At 31.2% G+C, this 17751-nt stretch overlaps 2 protein-coding genes across 2 annotated transcripts; both read right to left on the reverse strand.

Moving 5' to 3' along the window:
• Positions 1-230: 230 nt before the first annotated feature.
• Positions 231-4185, reverse strand: LOC143074184 (uncharacterized). Its single transcript, XM_076249732.1, has 4 exons — positions 3981-4185; positions 2793-2840; positions 1900-1947; positions 231-757 (listed from the first exon to the last, which is right to left on the reverse strand). The coding sequence occupies exons 1-4, from the start codon at positions 4183-4185 to the stop codon at positions 585-587; spliced, it is 474 nt and encodes a 157-aa protein (XP_076105847.1). The 3' UTR covers positions 231-584.
• A 6394-nt stretch (positions 4186-10579) lies between these two features.
• Positions 10580-16003, reverse strand: LOC143076606 (uncharacterized). Its single transcript, XM_076252427.1, has 2 exons — positions 14806-16003; positions 10580-11366 (listed from the first exon to the last, which is right to left on the reverse strand). Exons 1-2 carry the CDS (start codon positions 15974-15976, stop codon positions 11188-11190), a joined length of 1350 nt encoding a protein of 449 aa, XP_076108542.1. The 5' UTR covers positions 15977-16003; the 3' UTR covers positions 10580-11187.
• Between the last annotated feature and the right edge of the window lie 1748 nt (positions 16004-17751).

Consider the following 17751-nt stretch of genomic DNA (forward strand, 5'->3'; position numbering starts at 1 on the left):
AAAAATTGTCCCTAGTAAAATTGAAATATATAAATCTAAATAAAGGCATTTATTGCTCTTTATTTAATATTTTTAAAGTAAATTTCGGGTCTATATTTAGAGAATTCTTCGTATGTTACAACATGATGATAACTCGTATTGCCAGATAGATAATTTACACTTATAGGTTGATATTATCATATTTCAAAAGAAAAGTATCTTTAAAACAAAAGCCAAATTATAAAGTAACAAAGTGAAAAGAAAGTTGAACCTGTGTCTACATACACACACACACGTACACGGAAAAACGTTCCAACAAATTTTTGTACTCGTTTTGTTTTCTGCAATTTAGCGACCCAAATCAGGACATATGAATCAAGTTTCTCTGATTTTTTTTTATAAATTCTTCATAAAATATTATCCTTCAGAATTTAGTATTTCGTTCACTTCTGATTATCAAGGAAATCCCCATGAATGTATCGTTAGTCAGTGAGTAATGGAGAATCTACATCAATTAAAAACGATACTAGATGAGTAGCAATGTTTTATAAAGTGGTGCACGCCAACGTTGCAAATCAAAATCAAATCCGTGTTCAAGCTTATTCCTAGTCTTCCGTTAGGATGAAATATCTTAAATCACGTGGTCTGTTGAGTCGTACCCATCTTGCGAAGCCCATAACACATACAGCAACAACAAATACTCCTACAAACACTCCTATTCCCATGATACCAACATGGCTGTGTTTCTGTTCCTCTTGACTACTAGGTGTTGTTTTTCCTGAGAATAAAAGATTATATCAAGATCATTGCTATTTCATATGAATGTGTGAGGTACTATGCATTAAGAAAAAACAACATTATAAAGCATTGAGCTTATACATCTACAGGTACACAATTGACAGGAATTACACATATTCAAATCTATAACTGATTACGAGCATTGAAAGGGTTACAATCACAGATCTGTTATTAACAATTTGAAATAAAAATTTAAAATAGTTCTACTATCCATTGAAATTAATAGGCGTTAAATGTAAAGATTGCTTATCGTGCATCATTGCAATATATAACATTGTTCCTATCATCATTAATTTAAATTCGACACGACACCATGGCTTGAGACAAAAGCTAAAGTAGTGTACCGATTGTGAAAATCAAATTCAAAAATGAAAACTGAGGGAATCGCATTTTCTCCAAAAAGAGACCGGCTGCGATGACATACGGCTTTGTTTAGCGTTGGCACTTTGAATGAACATGCATTTTTAGTGAAAATACTAAGGGTCGCAAATATCTTAAAATTCATAACATTCATAACACTGATTAATTGTAAGAGGCCGTCCTAATCTCTTCAGAATACAATTTAATATCGTTGATTAAATAGGTCGCCTAACTACCTTTTAATAAAACAAGTTGAAACAATACAACTGTATACAAAATGTCCTGTCAAAGCATAAAATGTCAAGTTCATTTTTCATTTGTAAATATTTAACCATCGATCTGGATTACTGATGGTAAAACACATGCAACAACTTTACCCCTTTTAAAAAGAAATAGCCTCGTTCGTTTTCTATTTCTTCTGTCTTTTCTATCCTTTTTTGTGTCCATTATACGCTTGTTTTGAGTTTCATTTATTGCTTCGTTTATTATGTTTGAATATCCATTTGATATATTTCTCTTTTCTAAATAAATACCTACCACATATAATTTCACTTTTAAAACATTAGCTGGTTTTCGAACCATATTATTTAAACGTAAAATCAGTTAGTCTTAACAAAATCACGGATGTCTAAATATGTTTTGTAACGAGACTAATAAAAGAAATATTCGTAAGTTTTAAACATTCATATCTAGACATTATCCTTTTACGACCCCATTGATGACAAGGAAGTTGAAATTCCCGATATTATATTCCTACATTACCTGGGACATTTTGAATTTCTGTTTCTTTCTTGCTTGAAAACGTCGAGTCTACAATTTAACATGTGAATAAAATCATTTAAATGTGTTAAAATAGTTGTCTCATTAGGGTTTTTTCCACTGTTTTTCCATTTTTGTGTCCATTATAGACTTGTTTTGTGTTTGATACTTTGCCTCGTTTATCATGTTTGAATATCAATTTGGTATCTTTATCTTCTCTTTTAAAATACCAATAACATATAATTTCACTTCTAGAAAATAAGCTAGTTATATATTATTTAAAATTAAAAACATGTTAAAGCAGAATAACAGATGATGTCATAATACGTTTTGTGACGCGACTCATAAAAGAAATTTGTGTCAGTTGTATTTGAATATAAACATTATCCTTTAAAGAGCCCATTGTTGAACAAGAAGTTGGGATTCCCTATATTATATTCCCTCATTACCAATAAAATTTAGAATTTCTGTTTCCTTCGTTCTTGTAAACGTCGAGTCTACAATTTAACATGTAAATAAAGAAGTTTAAATTTGATTAATCATTTGTCTCATTCGGAGTTTTTTTCCATTGTATTTTCTATTTTTGTGTCCATTTTAGCTGTTTTGTGTTTAGTACTTTGCCTCGTTTAGCATGTTTGAATATCAATTTTGTATCTTTCTCTTCTCTTTCAAAATACCAATCACATATAATTTCACTTTGAGAAATTATATAGTTATAGATCATTTAAAATTAAAAACATGTTAGAGCAGAATAACGGATGATGTCATAATACGTTTTGTAACGCGACTCATAAAAGAAACCTGTGTCAGTTGTATTTGAATATAGACACTATCCTTTAAAGAGCCCCATTGTTGACCATGAAGTTGGAATTCCCGATATTATATTCCAACATTACCTGTGGTGTTTTGGATTTCTGTTTCTTTCTTGCTTGTAAAGGTCAATTCTAAAATTTAAATTATTCATACACTAGTATAAATATGTCATCTACAAATAAACAATACTTTAAAAAGGTAGGTTTTTCCAAGTGGATGCTCTTTGATCAAGCGTTGATACGCATGTCACTCAATAATGAATGTATGTTAGATTCCACAGATATTTACCCTTTTAACAAGCAGCCGAATACCTTCTTTATATGTTGTTGTTTTTGTAACTTAACACGACAATTTTTACCTAACTTATCTGAATATGTGAACATACAGAATAGAAGAGTAAAAACTTATGACTCTGTAAATTTTGTCTAACTGACGGACAGACGCAAATAACCAGTTAGATATTTCAACTAGCAATGATAATATTTAGAATCTTGAAATTATGAAAAAGTTAAAGCCAAGCAACATTTATACACAATCTCAACTACGGTAGAATATAAGTTTACCTGGGTATGTAGCGTTACGGTGTAGGTACGTTTCTTCACAATGAATGTCTTTACACACAAACATTTTGTCAAGCTCTATTATGTTCCCCTGAATATTGAATTGAAATTCACCATCTTCGAAGGCATTTGCAAATTTTATCAGTATCTTATCTAAACTTGTACCATTCTGTTTATCTTTTCTTTCATCGGTTTTTGGAGGTACAGCTAGATAAACAGTTATTTGTTGTGACAATACGCAAAACCAACGTATACCTTCGTTTTGCCAACTCATCTTTGTTACAATGTTAGAAATGTACTTCTCAATAATAGTTTTTGTAACGTAAATATTGATCGTTGGCGTGAAGAAAAGTCTCATTTCCGTGACATTACTTTCCTTATCTGATGTTGAACAATTTTGAATTACTTTCATGACATGTACAATGCTTGGAACAAGATTTTTGTCGATAGAATCCCGTATGCTCCAAAATATAGTCCATAAACCATCATGGGACACATCACATAATGATATGACGCCAAGGGGTTTTGAAAGACACTGGTTAAGTACAGAAGTAGCTTTGTTTTCAACGGTAGAACAGTTAAGATGCAACCATTGTTTTAAAACAGGAGCCATTTGGACCTGAAAGCATTTTTGAGCATTATCAAACCATAAAGAACCATTTTCGGATATTTTCTTTTTAGTTTCTGGCGCAATTCTACAAAAGTTAATACCTAGTTCCAGCAGTTCCTTGTAATCTGTACCGTCACAAGAATATTTGTAATTCAAACAATCGCGAAACCAGAGGCAGTTATGTCCTGTAGGAGTGTAACACTGTTCTGATATCGGTAAAGGTGTAGTTGAAGTAGTCCTTGAATATTTTGTCACATGCTGTCCAGGGGTACATGCACAGTCGTTGTAAACATGTCCATTATCCATATCATGCAATTCAACCATACACTGATACCAACAGTATGTAGGAAGTACGCCATCAATGGTTTCTCTACATATGGCACGGTAATTCGATTTCAATATAATATATGAGTTTGTAAGGCATGTTGCATACTGTGACTGGTCGTACCTGTCAGACGGTATACACTCGTAAATCCCACTTGGTCCATAATAAGGATTACAGTGCCGATAACCATTACATAGAGTTATTAAACATAACATAGAAGTTGCTTTGAACACTTGTACTATATCCATGACTTTAAAAACTGCTACCACAAACGTGAACATTTAACACAGATCATAATTGTTTTCTTCAACAAATTAAAACAAGAGGTGCTGTGAAGGATACCTAGGGGAAAATAATCAGGATTTAAACGAATTCCAGTATAAAACCTGAATAGATGATATGGTGAGTTGTGGGTAAAGCCTACTGACAACGTTTTATCTTGCAAAAATATATGTTTCATTTGATATTTTGTGTAGCCTGTGAATATCGAAGATTTCCTGTTAGGTGTAATGATATTTTACTAAGGCCGTTTTGACACCAAACATTATGTACTATAAATATGTTTTCAATTATTGTCATGTTACATGACTAATGAACACTGTTTTTCACATCAATTATAATGTTTTAATTACATGTGCATGGGGATTTTCAACACCATTACATTACCATGTAAACAGAATTTTAATGTATTTTAATGTATTTGAAATAACATGTTCTTTATAGCAAGTTCGATGGCTATATGCAGCGACTATTTATCTTTTGTTTAGAAGGGAGGCATAAGATATCTTGAAAACAATACATGTTTTAAATAAACACGACATTTTTGGTGGATTGTTTGGGATGTCATGATAAAGTAATAAGAAAGCAAGGCTAAGGCCGTTAAATATTTAGCCAAAAAAAGAATAAAATAATCAGGTTATTTTATTAACGCGGGATTACTGCATCTGTACATTAATGTAATACCAATTTGTCCCTTTCCTGCCATGATGTTATTAATAATTTCTGTACATGGTAATTTTGTTTAAAATCTATTAATGCCTCATTTGCAAGGTTAAACCAATCACTTTGGGCAAAAGCTTTTAATAGACTTATGCGCATAATTATTACTTGAAGTCAAAATTGGGGTTACATGTGATAACTTTATGTTTAATAATACATAAGTCATATTTTGTGTTTTTGAAAAATAAAAGATTTATACTCAATTCATAATAGTATTGTACTTTAATGTATACAATAAGATTTTCCCCAATAATATCCATAATAGAATTCTAGTTCTTATGTGCACTTAACCCACACAAGACATATATCAAAGGCGCAAATGAACACATTACATCATATTAAAACATACATATCACTTTCTAAACGAAGATACAATTACAGCATTGTACAAGATTGGTCGGTAATTTATATTTATGAAACAAATTTAGCCGATGAATTCAGTAATCCGTATCGGTACTTTGAAAATAGTTATTTTTTTTAATAATCATGAATTTTCCCATTATACTGTAGAAATTGACCAAAAATGAATATCTTTAAATAGATCTAATATTATCAGAAAAACAATTTCAATTTATTAAAATCCATGTTTGAAAAAATATTGCTGATAATATTAGATCTATTATTAGATATGCATTTTTGTCAATTTCTACTGTATAATCGGAAAAGTCATGATTATTAAAAACAAAAATCAAGGTACCGATACGTGTTATTGTATAATTCGGTTAACTTTTGTTAGAAAGTAACTTGTATGTTCTTTAATTTTAATATTTCAGTTTCGCTTTGTTAATTAAAAACGTTAACAAATCAAGACAGAAAAGACCGGTAATCGTTTTCTTTTTCTAATTAGTCGTATTCGGACGATAAATTTTCCTCCATCGCTCCACACCGGATGTATATTTCAGTTGACGTTATCTTTTTGGAACATGTACATTATTACGTTAGAGAATTCGTTACCTTATTACCCAAACTTAAACTATAATTTTCTAAGATACAGAGATTTATTACGGCGATTTATCTATATATTTATATTAAAAATAGTTTCTTCACATGATCCTTTTATTTGAAATTAATCGATGCCTCATTTGCTGGGTACATCCAATCAATTCGGACAAACTTCTTTAATTGACTCATGTGCATAATTATTTCTTGAAGTAAAAGTTTGAATTACATGTGAAAAGTAAAATCACAAAAATACTGAACTTAGATGAAAATCAATTCGGTAAGTCCATAATCAAATGGCAAAATCAAATAACAAAACACATCAAAAACGAATGGACAAGATCTGTCATATTCCTGACTTGGTGCAGGCATTTTCAAGTGTAGAAAATGGTGGATTAAACCTGGTTTTATAGTGCCTTAACGTATAATAATAATTGTTTCATATTTTGTGTTTTTGAAAAAGAAAATCTGTTTGACTCAAATCATAATAGTATTATACATTTTAGTATACAAAAGCTTTTTTTCCAATAATATTCATAATAGAATTCTAGTTCTAAATACCTAGTTTTATGTGCACTTAACCCACACAAGAAATATATAAAAGGCGCAAATAAATACATTACATCGTATACAAACATACAAGTTACTTTCTAACAAAAGTTAACCGATTATTACAGTAACACGTATCGGTACCTTGATAATAGTTTTTGTTTTTGATAATCATGAATTTCCCGATTATACAGTAGAAATTGACAAAAAATGCATACCCAAAAATAGATCTAATATATATTATCAGCAATAATTTTTCAAACATGGATTTTAATAAAAAAAATTAAAAAAAAAATAAAACAATCATGACAGAAAAGACCGGTTTTCGTTCTCTATTTTTAATTGCTCGTATTTGGAGGATGACGTTTTCTCGGTCGCACCACACGGTGTGTATATTTCCGTGAAAGTTATCTTTTTGGAACTGTTTTATAATAATTAGTAAGAGGATTTGTTACCTATTTACTCAAAACTAGATCTATTCTTTCATAGATATAAAGATTTATTACGGCAGTAAAACGGGAAGTTGAGCTTTATATAAACGTATTCGTTAAAAATGTCAAATTTAAAACCGTAAATAGATCTTTGAATATCGTGTTCCCACTGTCTGTATTATTCTGCTCAGCTCTTTATAAAATTGAAATGTCAATAAGTTGACCTGAACTATTATATCCTTGACTCGAACATTCCACCGCCGTCATAATAAAAGATCCATCATTGATAATTTTGATCTAAACTTATCACGTCATCTTCCAAATTACTGATGAAACATATACACCAATACAATCCGATAAATCGATTTTGAGATTTCTGTTATATTGATATTATAAAAACAAACAATATCCTGTATCTTAAAATTTGGAAACAAAGTATACCCTAAAAGTATGATGGTAAAGAATATGGCTGCAAAAACTTTATTTATTTCTCCTAAATTATTTCAATGTTATCGACTTTTTTATGTCTGATAAATATATATATATATATATAAATATATATAACATTTGTGCGTTTTATGTTTTTTTTTAACTTGATTTACTGCATTCCGATGTTAGTAAGTATTTACTTCTACAGATTTCCCGTCAACGAAAAATTAAATGTTTCATTCTCAAATAATTAAGCCAGATTCTTCAAAACATTATAAAGACTTCTGTCAACAGTAATTGTATGATATACACCAATACCTTGTATATGAGCTGTGCGTTTTGTAATGTACTGCTTTTGTTTCTATTTGCGAGCCACTTAAGCCACTGGCGTTGTCAGTTTACTTTCAATTTATGAGTTTGACTGTCTCGTCTCTCTTGTATTTTTCGATCCTCTTTTAAGTGCGTTATCGACCTTTTTTAGATACGCCTCTATAGTAGATATTGACACCCGTGGGACGATTTTGCTAATGTTAAGTTTTACCTATATTATAATACTGATCAAAGGTTCACTAAAACACTTCTGAACTTTTGTTAAGAATTCGGTCATTTCAGAAACATTATTTGTAGTCAAGAACTTATTAATTAAAGAGCTCAAGTATTTTTAAGACATGTTTGATGAACGGAATTCTTTTCTTTATTTCGAGAGTTAAGGGGGTAGACCTTGGTTCAAGGAGATAACTCTTTAAATCAGTAATGCGTTTGTAAAGGTCAAGTTTCGTCAATGAATTTTAAGCATTTACCTGAAACAGATTGGAAATAATCTGTGTATTCAGGAAGCTTGGAACATATTTCTGAAAATGGCTGACACAAACATACTGATGATTTTAAGAGTTATTTCCCTTAACCTAGGTCTACCTCCTTAAGATGTACCAATCTCTTCAATACTGGGGCCTGATAAAACATACCAAAGATATTAGCCCTTTCCATATTGTTTTGGTTAACAGTGTCGCTGTGATTCTGTCATCACACATCTCTTCTAATATTTGCATCCTTTAATAAATGAAGCATGGTTTAATATCTTTGTATTAACAATATAATGGAATAAAAGAGAGATATGAATGGTTTTACACTAGTCATTTTTTAACCCTTTATAGTTTTCTGTTTGGTGTGAACCAAGTTTCGGTGTTGAAGGCCGTAGTTTGATCTTGAATAGTTTTCTTTTAACAATTTGTTTTTTGAATGGAGAGTTGTCTCATTGGCACTCTTACCACATCGTCTCATATCTATAGAACTCCATACAAAGAAAAAGCTACATATCAGACATAGTGCATTTTCACAAGTAAGATAAGGTGTGTGAAATTCACGCAGTAACCATCTGTTTATTAAAATACAAATTTTGCTCGATAAAAAACATTTAAACTTGATGAACAGATAGATGAAAAATACAAACGGTATGTGAAAGTGCAAAATGTTTCTCCATATTTGCAACATGTCTAACCTGAAAAGTGTCAATATATGAAAATGAAACTTTTATTTCAACCTTGCAATAATTGTTTGTTATGAGCAGTTAAAAGACAAGAAATATTATCATGATATGACTTTACAACACAACCCAGTTAAAATCTGGCTGATCTCAAGTTCTATGGAAAAGTTATCAGATCCTGATTAAAATGTGACACTTGTCGTGTTAAAGAGCATTTTTGAGCACTTGATAATGCGTTGTTTGTCATATCTTGACGACGGGTGCCACATGTGGAGCATTTTTATCGGTAATATCTTTGCTACAGTAAGAGTAGCGTTTTATACGTTCTGAAAATACATCACTCTATTATCTTTGAAAATATCACATTTTAAAACCCTTTACGGAATGACTATAATATTTTTTTTCTTTCTATGCAGAAATAACATAACAAATTTGGTGCACACTGAATAACGCGCGTAGCGGGTTATCTAATGGTGTGCACCACACTTTTTTTTTTTGTTATTTCGAATAGACAGAAAACAATATTACAGTCATTTCTTATAATTTAATTCTAAATTCCATTTGAAACCGTAGAAAACCATGAAAAACGGTCACATGACTAAATTATGTCTATTGGATGATAACAAAATAACGTCAGCCAATCAGTAGACGCGTTACAGTCAAAATTAAATTATTTAATTATGGTTTTTAAAATTTATAATACAAAGCATAACCAATAAATTAAATACTGTTAGTAACTAATCATAAGTAAGGAAATAGGGTTAGATGGTAAATGAAACAACTATCAACCAGATACCAAATGACGTCGATTAAACCTTGTACATTGCTATAAATTAATTATCGTCTGGACAAGTGTCAATAACTTAAAACAATAGATACTTAAGTATATGTTATTTATTGATAAGGAAATCAATATAAGTAACCATGAAAACAATATGTAAAAGTCGTATTACAGTGTTTTATGGATAATATTTTGATATGAAAAAGATATTAATGATGCGCTGACATGGAAAATAAAGTCAAAATAAATATGGACGCTATCGATACAGCCAACCATTCAAACAAAATTCTTGTATCTTGTAGAATACATGAGTAAAGGTTTTAAGTAATTGGTCGGGGAAATATCCCTCACTTCATAATTTACCGGTAACATATACAAACATCACTAGAAACAAGAGCAAAATGAACGAGATTGGATATATTAACATGGTTAAAATTTGACAAAAAATATTTCATGGTAAAAAGAGTGACAGTTAACAAACGGAAACGAACTCTCGTTCCTTGTATCGTTAAATTTAGTCTAAGTAAGGACAGTAATTGATATCTATTTTTAATTTGGTTTAAAAACATTCTCTTGGTAAATTTCGGGTCTATATCAAGACAATTCTTCAATATTTGAAATAAACAAAAATAATTAAAGGACTGCAATCAGTGTCCAAGGAAATATTTATAACCCGTTGAAGACTAGCCAAAATGAATATTTACACTTTTTGAAGGCCGAAACTGACACATATACAAAAATTTCTTTCAAAACGAAAGCAAAATTATCTTTCAAAACAAAAGCAAAATAATAACATAAAACATTCTTTGTTATTCTTGTTAGATTTATAATTTTGTTCATTTATATATTTAGGAGTTAAGTATTACATTCATTATCACTGAACTAGTACTCATTATTGTTTAGGGACTAGCTGAAGCATCCCTCCGGGTGTGTAATTTTCTTGCTGTGTTCAAGTCCCATGCCCTTCGACTATTTTCTGATTTTGGTCAGGTGGTTGTCTTTTTCACACATTCCCCATTTCCATTCTAAATTTTATTGGATGAAAACTGTCAAATGTGTATACAAAATATATCTACACAAACACACACACTCACATACACACAGATATCGTTCAAATGGTTGTAAGTACTCGATTTATGTTGTTAAAATAAGCCCAAGAAAAAAATATGTAAATCTAGGATCCATGATTTTTTATAAATTCTTCCCAGAATGATATTCATGGGAATTTTGTATTTCGTTAATTTTGTAACAATGAATTACTGATCGAGCTATGTACATTATTAAACAATTATACTTAATGGGTAGCAATAATTTATAAACAAGTGAACGCCAGAGTTGCATATTGAAATCAAATCCATGTACAAGTTTATTCCTAGTCTTCCGTTAGGATAAAATGTCTAATGTCACGGGGTCTGTTTAGTCGTACCCATCTTGCTAAGCACATGACACAAACAGCAACAACAAATATTCCTAAAAACACTCCGATTCCTATCCCCATGATACCAAAATGGCTGTTTTTCTTTTCCTCATGCTTTCTAGGTTTTGTTTGTTCTGAAAAAAAAGATATTATCATCATTGCTATTTCATATACATCTGGGAAAAGTTTGTCAATATATATGTTTATGATACGCATCAATGTATATGTAAGGTTATAACTAAATCATAATATATAAATGCATCGACAGATTGACAATACATTAGCATTATTCATGTTCTGAGCTATATCTGATCATGAACATTAAATGGAATACATGTATATCGAACATTAAACGGAATACATTTATATCGAACATTAAACGGACTACATATATGTTGTTAGTTGATGTGGTTCATAAGTGTTTTTAGTTTCTCGTTATTCTATAGATAAGACCATTGGTTTTCTAGTTTGAATGGCTTCACTCTATTTTTTGGGGGCCCTTTATAGCTTGCTATGTGATGTGAGCCAAGGCTCCGTGTTGAAGACCGTACCTTGATCTATAATGGGTTTTTTTTAGATTGTGACTTTGATGAAGAGTTCTCTCATTTTCACTCATATCACATCTTTTTACATCTAGATAACAATTTGAAATTAAAATGTAAGGCAATTCTCTGGTCCATTAAACTCAAAAGGCGTTAAAAAGTCATGATTGCATGTTGTGCAATATTGTAATCTATCACATTATTCATGCTATCATTTGATTAAATTCAACAAGACGGCCTGTCTTTAGATAAAGACGACAGCAGTGTACTGCTTTGGAAATCTAGTATAACTAAGTCAATTATGACAGAAAATTCTAATTAAAATAAATGAAGGGAATCGCCTTTCCATCCAAAAAGGAGCTAGATCAGCTGCGACGACAGGGAACGCGCCATATATTTCAAAAATCGAAACAAAAAAGGAAAATCACAAAAAAACTGAACTCCGAGGAAAATTTAAAAAGGAAAGCCCCTTATCAAATGGCAAAATCAAATGCTCAAACACATCAATCGAATGGATAACAACTGCCATATTCCTGACTTGGTCCAGGCATTTTCTTATGTAGAATATGATGGATTGAACATGGTTATATAGATAGATAAACCGCTCACTTGTATACAGTCGCATCAAATTTCATTATATTGACAACGATACAAATCATTGATGATTATTCCTAATGCAACAATTGCACACTTAATATACCACATGGATAGGTTATCAAGAAAATTATCAGTTAATAATTGATTGGCAAACAAAACCGTTCAATATAGTTCAAAACTAGACGGTATATTAATCATAACATCGAATCATCATCGGAATAAAAACGGCTTAAAATAAAAAAAAATATTTCATTTTTAAACCCCAGAATTATAAGGAATATCATTATCATCTTAGTCATGTATGATCTTAGAATAAAGACGTTACATCGGTTCCCAATCCCATCGGTTTAAATTTTAACTAGGCTTTTATCTAACTAATTGGTTTAGATTTACAAGAAGGATATTTCAGTATAGTTTGATTTCGAGAGGTACGGTTCACTTTTTGTTATTAATCAGAAACTTAAACTTGGATCGCATTGATTTGACATTTTTTCGTTTCAAAATTATTGTATTGTATTGTATTCATTATTGTTTTCTTTTATTTTTCTATGTGTCTCCTTTATCCGCCTGTAATTTTTTACTTATCTTTTTTTGTTTTTTTGTTTGTTTGCTAGAACTAATTAATGGACAAAGGACACCCCAGTGATAGGTTTACAAAGTCATTTTGATATGCCAATACAATGAAATATAATAAAGGAGGGGCGATAGATACCAGAGTGACAGTCAAACTCATAGATCGAAAAGAAAAAGACAATGCCATGGTTAAAAAAGAAAAAACAAATAGACAAATAATAGTACACAATACATAACATAGAAAACTAAAGCATAAGTCACACAACCCCACCAAAAACTTAGAATGATAAGAGGCAGACTTAACCGTACCTGTTGTATTTGCCATCTCTAATTCGGTGGGATAAATGCATTCAGCTTAGTCACCATATTTTTAATTATTTCGTGACAAAACATCAAGGTAAATATATCTGACATATCAAAACAAGTTGAAATATAACAACAGCGTACACACTATCCTGTAGAAGTGTAAACTGTCAAATTGATTTGTCATTTGTAAATAATAGTCATGGCAATGAGTACCCGAGTACTCGGGTACTCGATCAGAAGGCCGAGTACACGAATTTGTATAGATATAGGAAGATGTGGTGTGAGTGCCAATGAGACAACTCTCCATACAAATAACAATTTAAAAAGTAAACCATTATAGGTTAAAGTACGGCCTTCAACACGGAGCCTTGGCTCACACCGAACAACAAGCTATAAAGGGCCCCAAAATTACTAGTGTAAAACCATTCAAACGGGAAAACCAATGGTCTAATCTATATAAACATGTACTCGGATACTCGTTTGCCTTTAATAAATCTTCAGATATTCCTTCTCACATTTCCCCTCTATTCAGTTTCCTTTGAAATATTGTTCGTAGTACTAGTAACAAGAATATAACGTAGGATACTAATTGCCATCCGCTCTATCATTTTATGCGCAATTGCTGTACAAACTCTAATATGTCATTACAATTAGAAAGATCATTACATAGGGAACATGCATGTGTCCTAACTAAGTTTCAATTTGATAGTACTTCAACGTCATCAAAAACTACCTTGACCAAAAACTTTAACTTGGAGCGGAACAGACGGGAAAATGAACAAGAGAACGGACAAATACACCAAAAACCATAATGACTCGCTTATCGTGTGAAATATCCCTTTGGTATCTTTCTCATCACCTTTAGAATGCCAACCACATATAACTGCGCTCTTAGAAAATAGCTAGTTATTTAAAAGTATTTTGTTAAAAGTAAAAGCAGTTGGTCTTAAAATAATAACGAACTCTAAATACGTTTTTAACGAGAATAATAAAAGAAATCTTCGTCAGTTTTAGACATTCATATATAGACATTATAATTTAAAGATCCCCATAACCATTCGTATAAAGACATTATCCTTTAAAGACCCCATTATTGACAAGGAAGTTGGGATTCCCGATATCATATTCCAACATTACCTGTGTTTTTTTTAAATAGTTGGATTTTTATGTACAAAAAAAATACCTATACTTTAAATAGGTAAACTTTTTGAAGTCTGTGTACTTTGATAAAAAGTCGAAACACAAACTGTTAATGACCAAATGAATGTATTTTAGTTTTAACAAATAAAAGCCGTCAACAACCTCCTAAATGACCTGTTGTTGATATACTTTAACACGTTAAGGTACGAGTATTTGGAGTAAATTTCTAATTTGAACTTAATTTAAATAAATATGTGTACATCAAGCACAGCACAGCACAGTAAAACGTATGATTCTGTAAATTTTGTTAAATTGGACGCAAATAATTTTCGAACTTATTATGGTAAAATTCAGAATCTTCAAATTAAAACAAAAGTGTAAAGCAAGCAACATTTAGATTAAAATATAAGGTTACCTGGATACGAGGCGTTACGGTGTAGGTACGTATCTTCACAATGAATGTCTTTACACACAAACATTTTGTCAAGTTGTATCAAGTTCCCTTGAAATTCACCATCTTCGAAGGCATTTGCGAATTTCATCAGTGCCTCGTCTAATCTTGTACCATTTTGCTTCCCTTGATTTTTATCGGTTTTTGGTGGTACAGCTAGATATACAATTATTTGTTGTGACAATACGCAAAACCAACGTATGCCTTCGTCTTGCCAATTCATTTTTGTTACAATTTTAGAAAAGTAATCCTCAATCATTTTGTTTGTAACGTGAATATTTGACGTCGGCGAGAAGAAAAGTCTCATTTCCGTTATATTACTTTTTTTTTCTGGTGTTGAACAATTCTGAATTAAATGCATGAAATGCGCAATGCTTGGAACAAGATTCTTGTCGAATGATTCTCTTATGCTCCAAAATATAGTCCATTGAACATCATTGGACAAATCGCATAATGATATGACACCAAGTGGTTCTGTAAGACATTGATTACGTACAGAAGTAGCTTTATTTTCTACAGTAGAACAGTTGAGATGCAACCATTGTTTCAAAACAGGAGCCATTTGAACTTGAAAGCATTTCTGAGCACTTTCATACCATAAAGAACCATTTTCGGAAATCTTCTCTTTAGTTTTTGACGCAAAGTTACAAATGTTTGAACCCAATTCAATCACTACTTTGTAATCCCTACCATGACAAGAATATTTGGAATTTAAGCAAGTACTGAACCAGAGGCAGTCATATCCTGTAGGAGTGTGACATCGTCCAGGTATAGGCGAATGTGTTGTCGAGATATACCCAGGGTATTTTGTTACATGTTGTCCAAGGTTACATGCACAGTCGTTTTTAACTTGTCCGTTATCCATATCGTGCAACTCAACCATACACTGATACCAGCAGTATGTAGGACGTATTCCATACAGATTTTTCCCACAAGCATATCGGTAATTCGTTTTCATCTCAGCATAGGCATTTGTTAGGCATGTTGCATACTGCGGCAGATCGTAGCCTTTTAATGGTACACAGTCGTAAACTCCGCTCGGTCCATTATCAGGATTACATTTGCGAAAACCCAGGCAAATGGTAATAAGACCGAATATAATAATTGCTATACCCGCCTTTTGCACTGTATCCATGGCTATTTAAACTGTAACTACAAATGTGATTATCTAACATGGCTTTTAAATTCTTTTGGTGTAAACAAATTTAAAAAGGGGTACGGTAAAGGTTTTTTACGGAGAAAACAATCAGAATTTTAGCGTACTAGCGTTTAAATCTCATAGGTAGATATTATTAGATATATATTATTAAAGTGTTGAGTAAAATGTAACGTTTTTTCTTGATAAAAATTATATCATATTAATTTCTACGTTATGAAACCTCTGTATTATTTTCTATCACTAAAACTTCCTGTTTTATAGAATTATCATTTACTTAACATGTTTACATTGTTTTCATATATGTATTGCATTATCAAATAACACAGACAAAAAGAACATGTACCAGGGATAAAATAACAAAAGATACAAATTCGAATATAACGTTTGTCAATACGTTTTCTTTCTCAAGGTTTAACATTTCTTAAGTTCAATTTTCAAGCATAGATACCAGGAACATAGTTGATAAAGACTAATCAGTGATCCTCAAATAAAAAAAGTTAAAAGGGTCAATTAATCAACCAAATAGAGGCAATATAGTTCATATATAACAAAACAAATGTTTTGAATAATGAAATAATTATGGAATGCCATGAATTATATGCTGAAGTTGAAATCAATCCTTCGTAAATTTTACGGACGCCATCACGAGTTGGTTGACCATAGCTGTTTCACATATGATATCGGATATGTTCCTTAAGTCGTAACCAAAATTACCTTTCCTTTCATGAATGTGACCTACTGAATTAGACTATTTACCGGATTCGTTATAACATGAGCAAAAGACGGTTGCCATATTTGAAGCGGAATCTGCTTACCCTTCTGGAGCACCTGAGATCACTCCTAGTTTTTGTTGGGGTTCGTGTTAGTTATTCTTTAGTTTTCTATGTTGTGTCATGTGTGCTATTAGTTGTCTGTTTGTCTTTTTTGTTTTTGGCCATGGCGTTTTCGATTTGTGATTTTGACTGTCCTACTGGTGTCTTCCGTCCCTCTTTAATAGAAAATATATCATTATATCAAAATATTCTTAAAAACTAATGGGAGCAAATTTGTCAAATCGACTTTATTTAATAGTAAATTATTGCAATCTAGTTGTGCACCTTTAATTCTTATTCTTGTTTTAATACCCCTTAACTGTCAATAATATCAGAAAAAGTGATATATTGTTATTTTTATTTTTTGAAAAAAAATAGGGACGTGACAATTTTGGCGAATAAAATGAGCCTTTTCCATATAGTTATCGTTATTTATGTCACTAGGTGTCTGTCTTATATATATAATATATAAATATCTTATATCTACAAATATAAAAAAATACGACACTCTAAGGAAAATTCCAAACGGAAGTCCCTAACCGATTGGCAAAATCTAAAGCTTAAACACATCAATCGGATGGAAAACACCTGTCATATTCCTGACTATAGAATATATCAAACATCTTTTTATTCTTAAGGAGCGACTGTAATATGTTTTCTGTATATGAAGACATAACATCAGAAATTTGGTGCACACTGAATAACCCGCGTAGTATTCAATGCATAAAAAAACACATTAAATTATATTAACAGGTAAAACAGGATATTGACGGTATATGGAAGTGATACGCACATGTTCAATTTGACCACAATCATGTCAATATTAAAAATCGAAATACAAACATGTCTTTCATCCTTGGAATTCAACAATTGTTTGTCTGAGAAAGTTTAGCGAAATATACCAAAGAGATATTCCCAATACTAAGTCAACACACTAAC

This window comes from Mytilus galloprovincialis, chromosome 5 (assembly GCF_965363235.1).
Source record: "Mytilus galloprovincialis chromosome 5, xbMytGall1.hap1.1, whole genome shotgun sequence".
Classification (NCBI taxonomy): domain Eukaryota; kingdom Metazoa; phylum Mollusca; class Bivalvia; order Mytilida; family Mytilidae; genus Mytilus; species Mytilus galloprovincialis.

Coding starts and splice junctions, on each gene's coding strand:
- LOC143074184 (XM_076249732.1), bottom strand. CDS start 4,185: ATGGATAATGGACATGTTTACAACGACTGTGCATGTACCCCTGGACAG. Junction 2,841..3,980: donor CAAGGAACTGCTGGAACTAG/GTATTAACTTTT, acceptor TTTAAATTTTAG/AATTGACCTTTACAAGCAAG. Junction 758..1,899: donor AGAAATTCAAAATGTCCCAG/GTAATGTAGGAA, acceptor TTTTATTCTCAG/GAAAAACAACACCTAGTAGT.
- LOC143076606 (XM_076252427.1), bottom strand. CDS start 15,976: ATGGATACAGTGCAAAAGGCGGGTATAGCAATTATTATATTCGGTCTT. Junction 11,367..14,805: donor CCGTAACGCCTCGTATCCAG/GTAACCTTATAT, acceptor CTTTTTTTTCAG/AACAAACAAAACCTAGAAAG.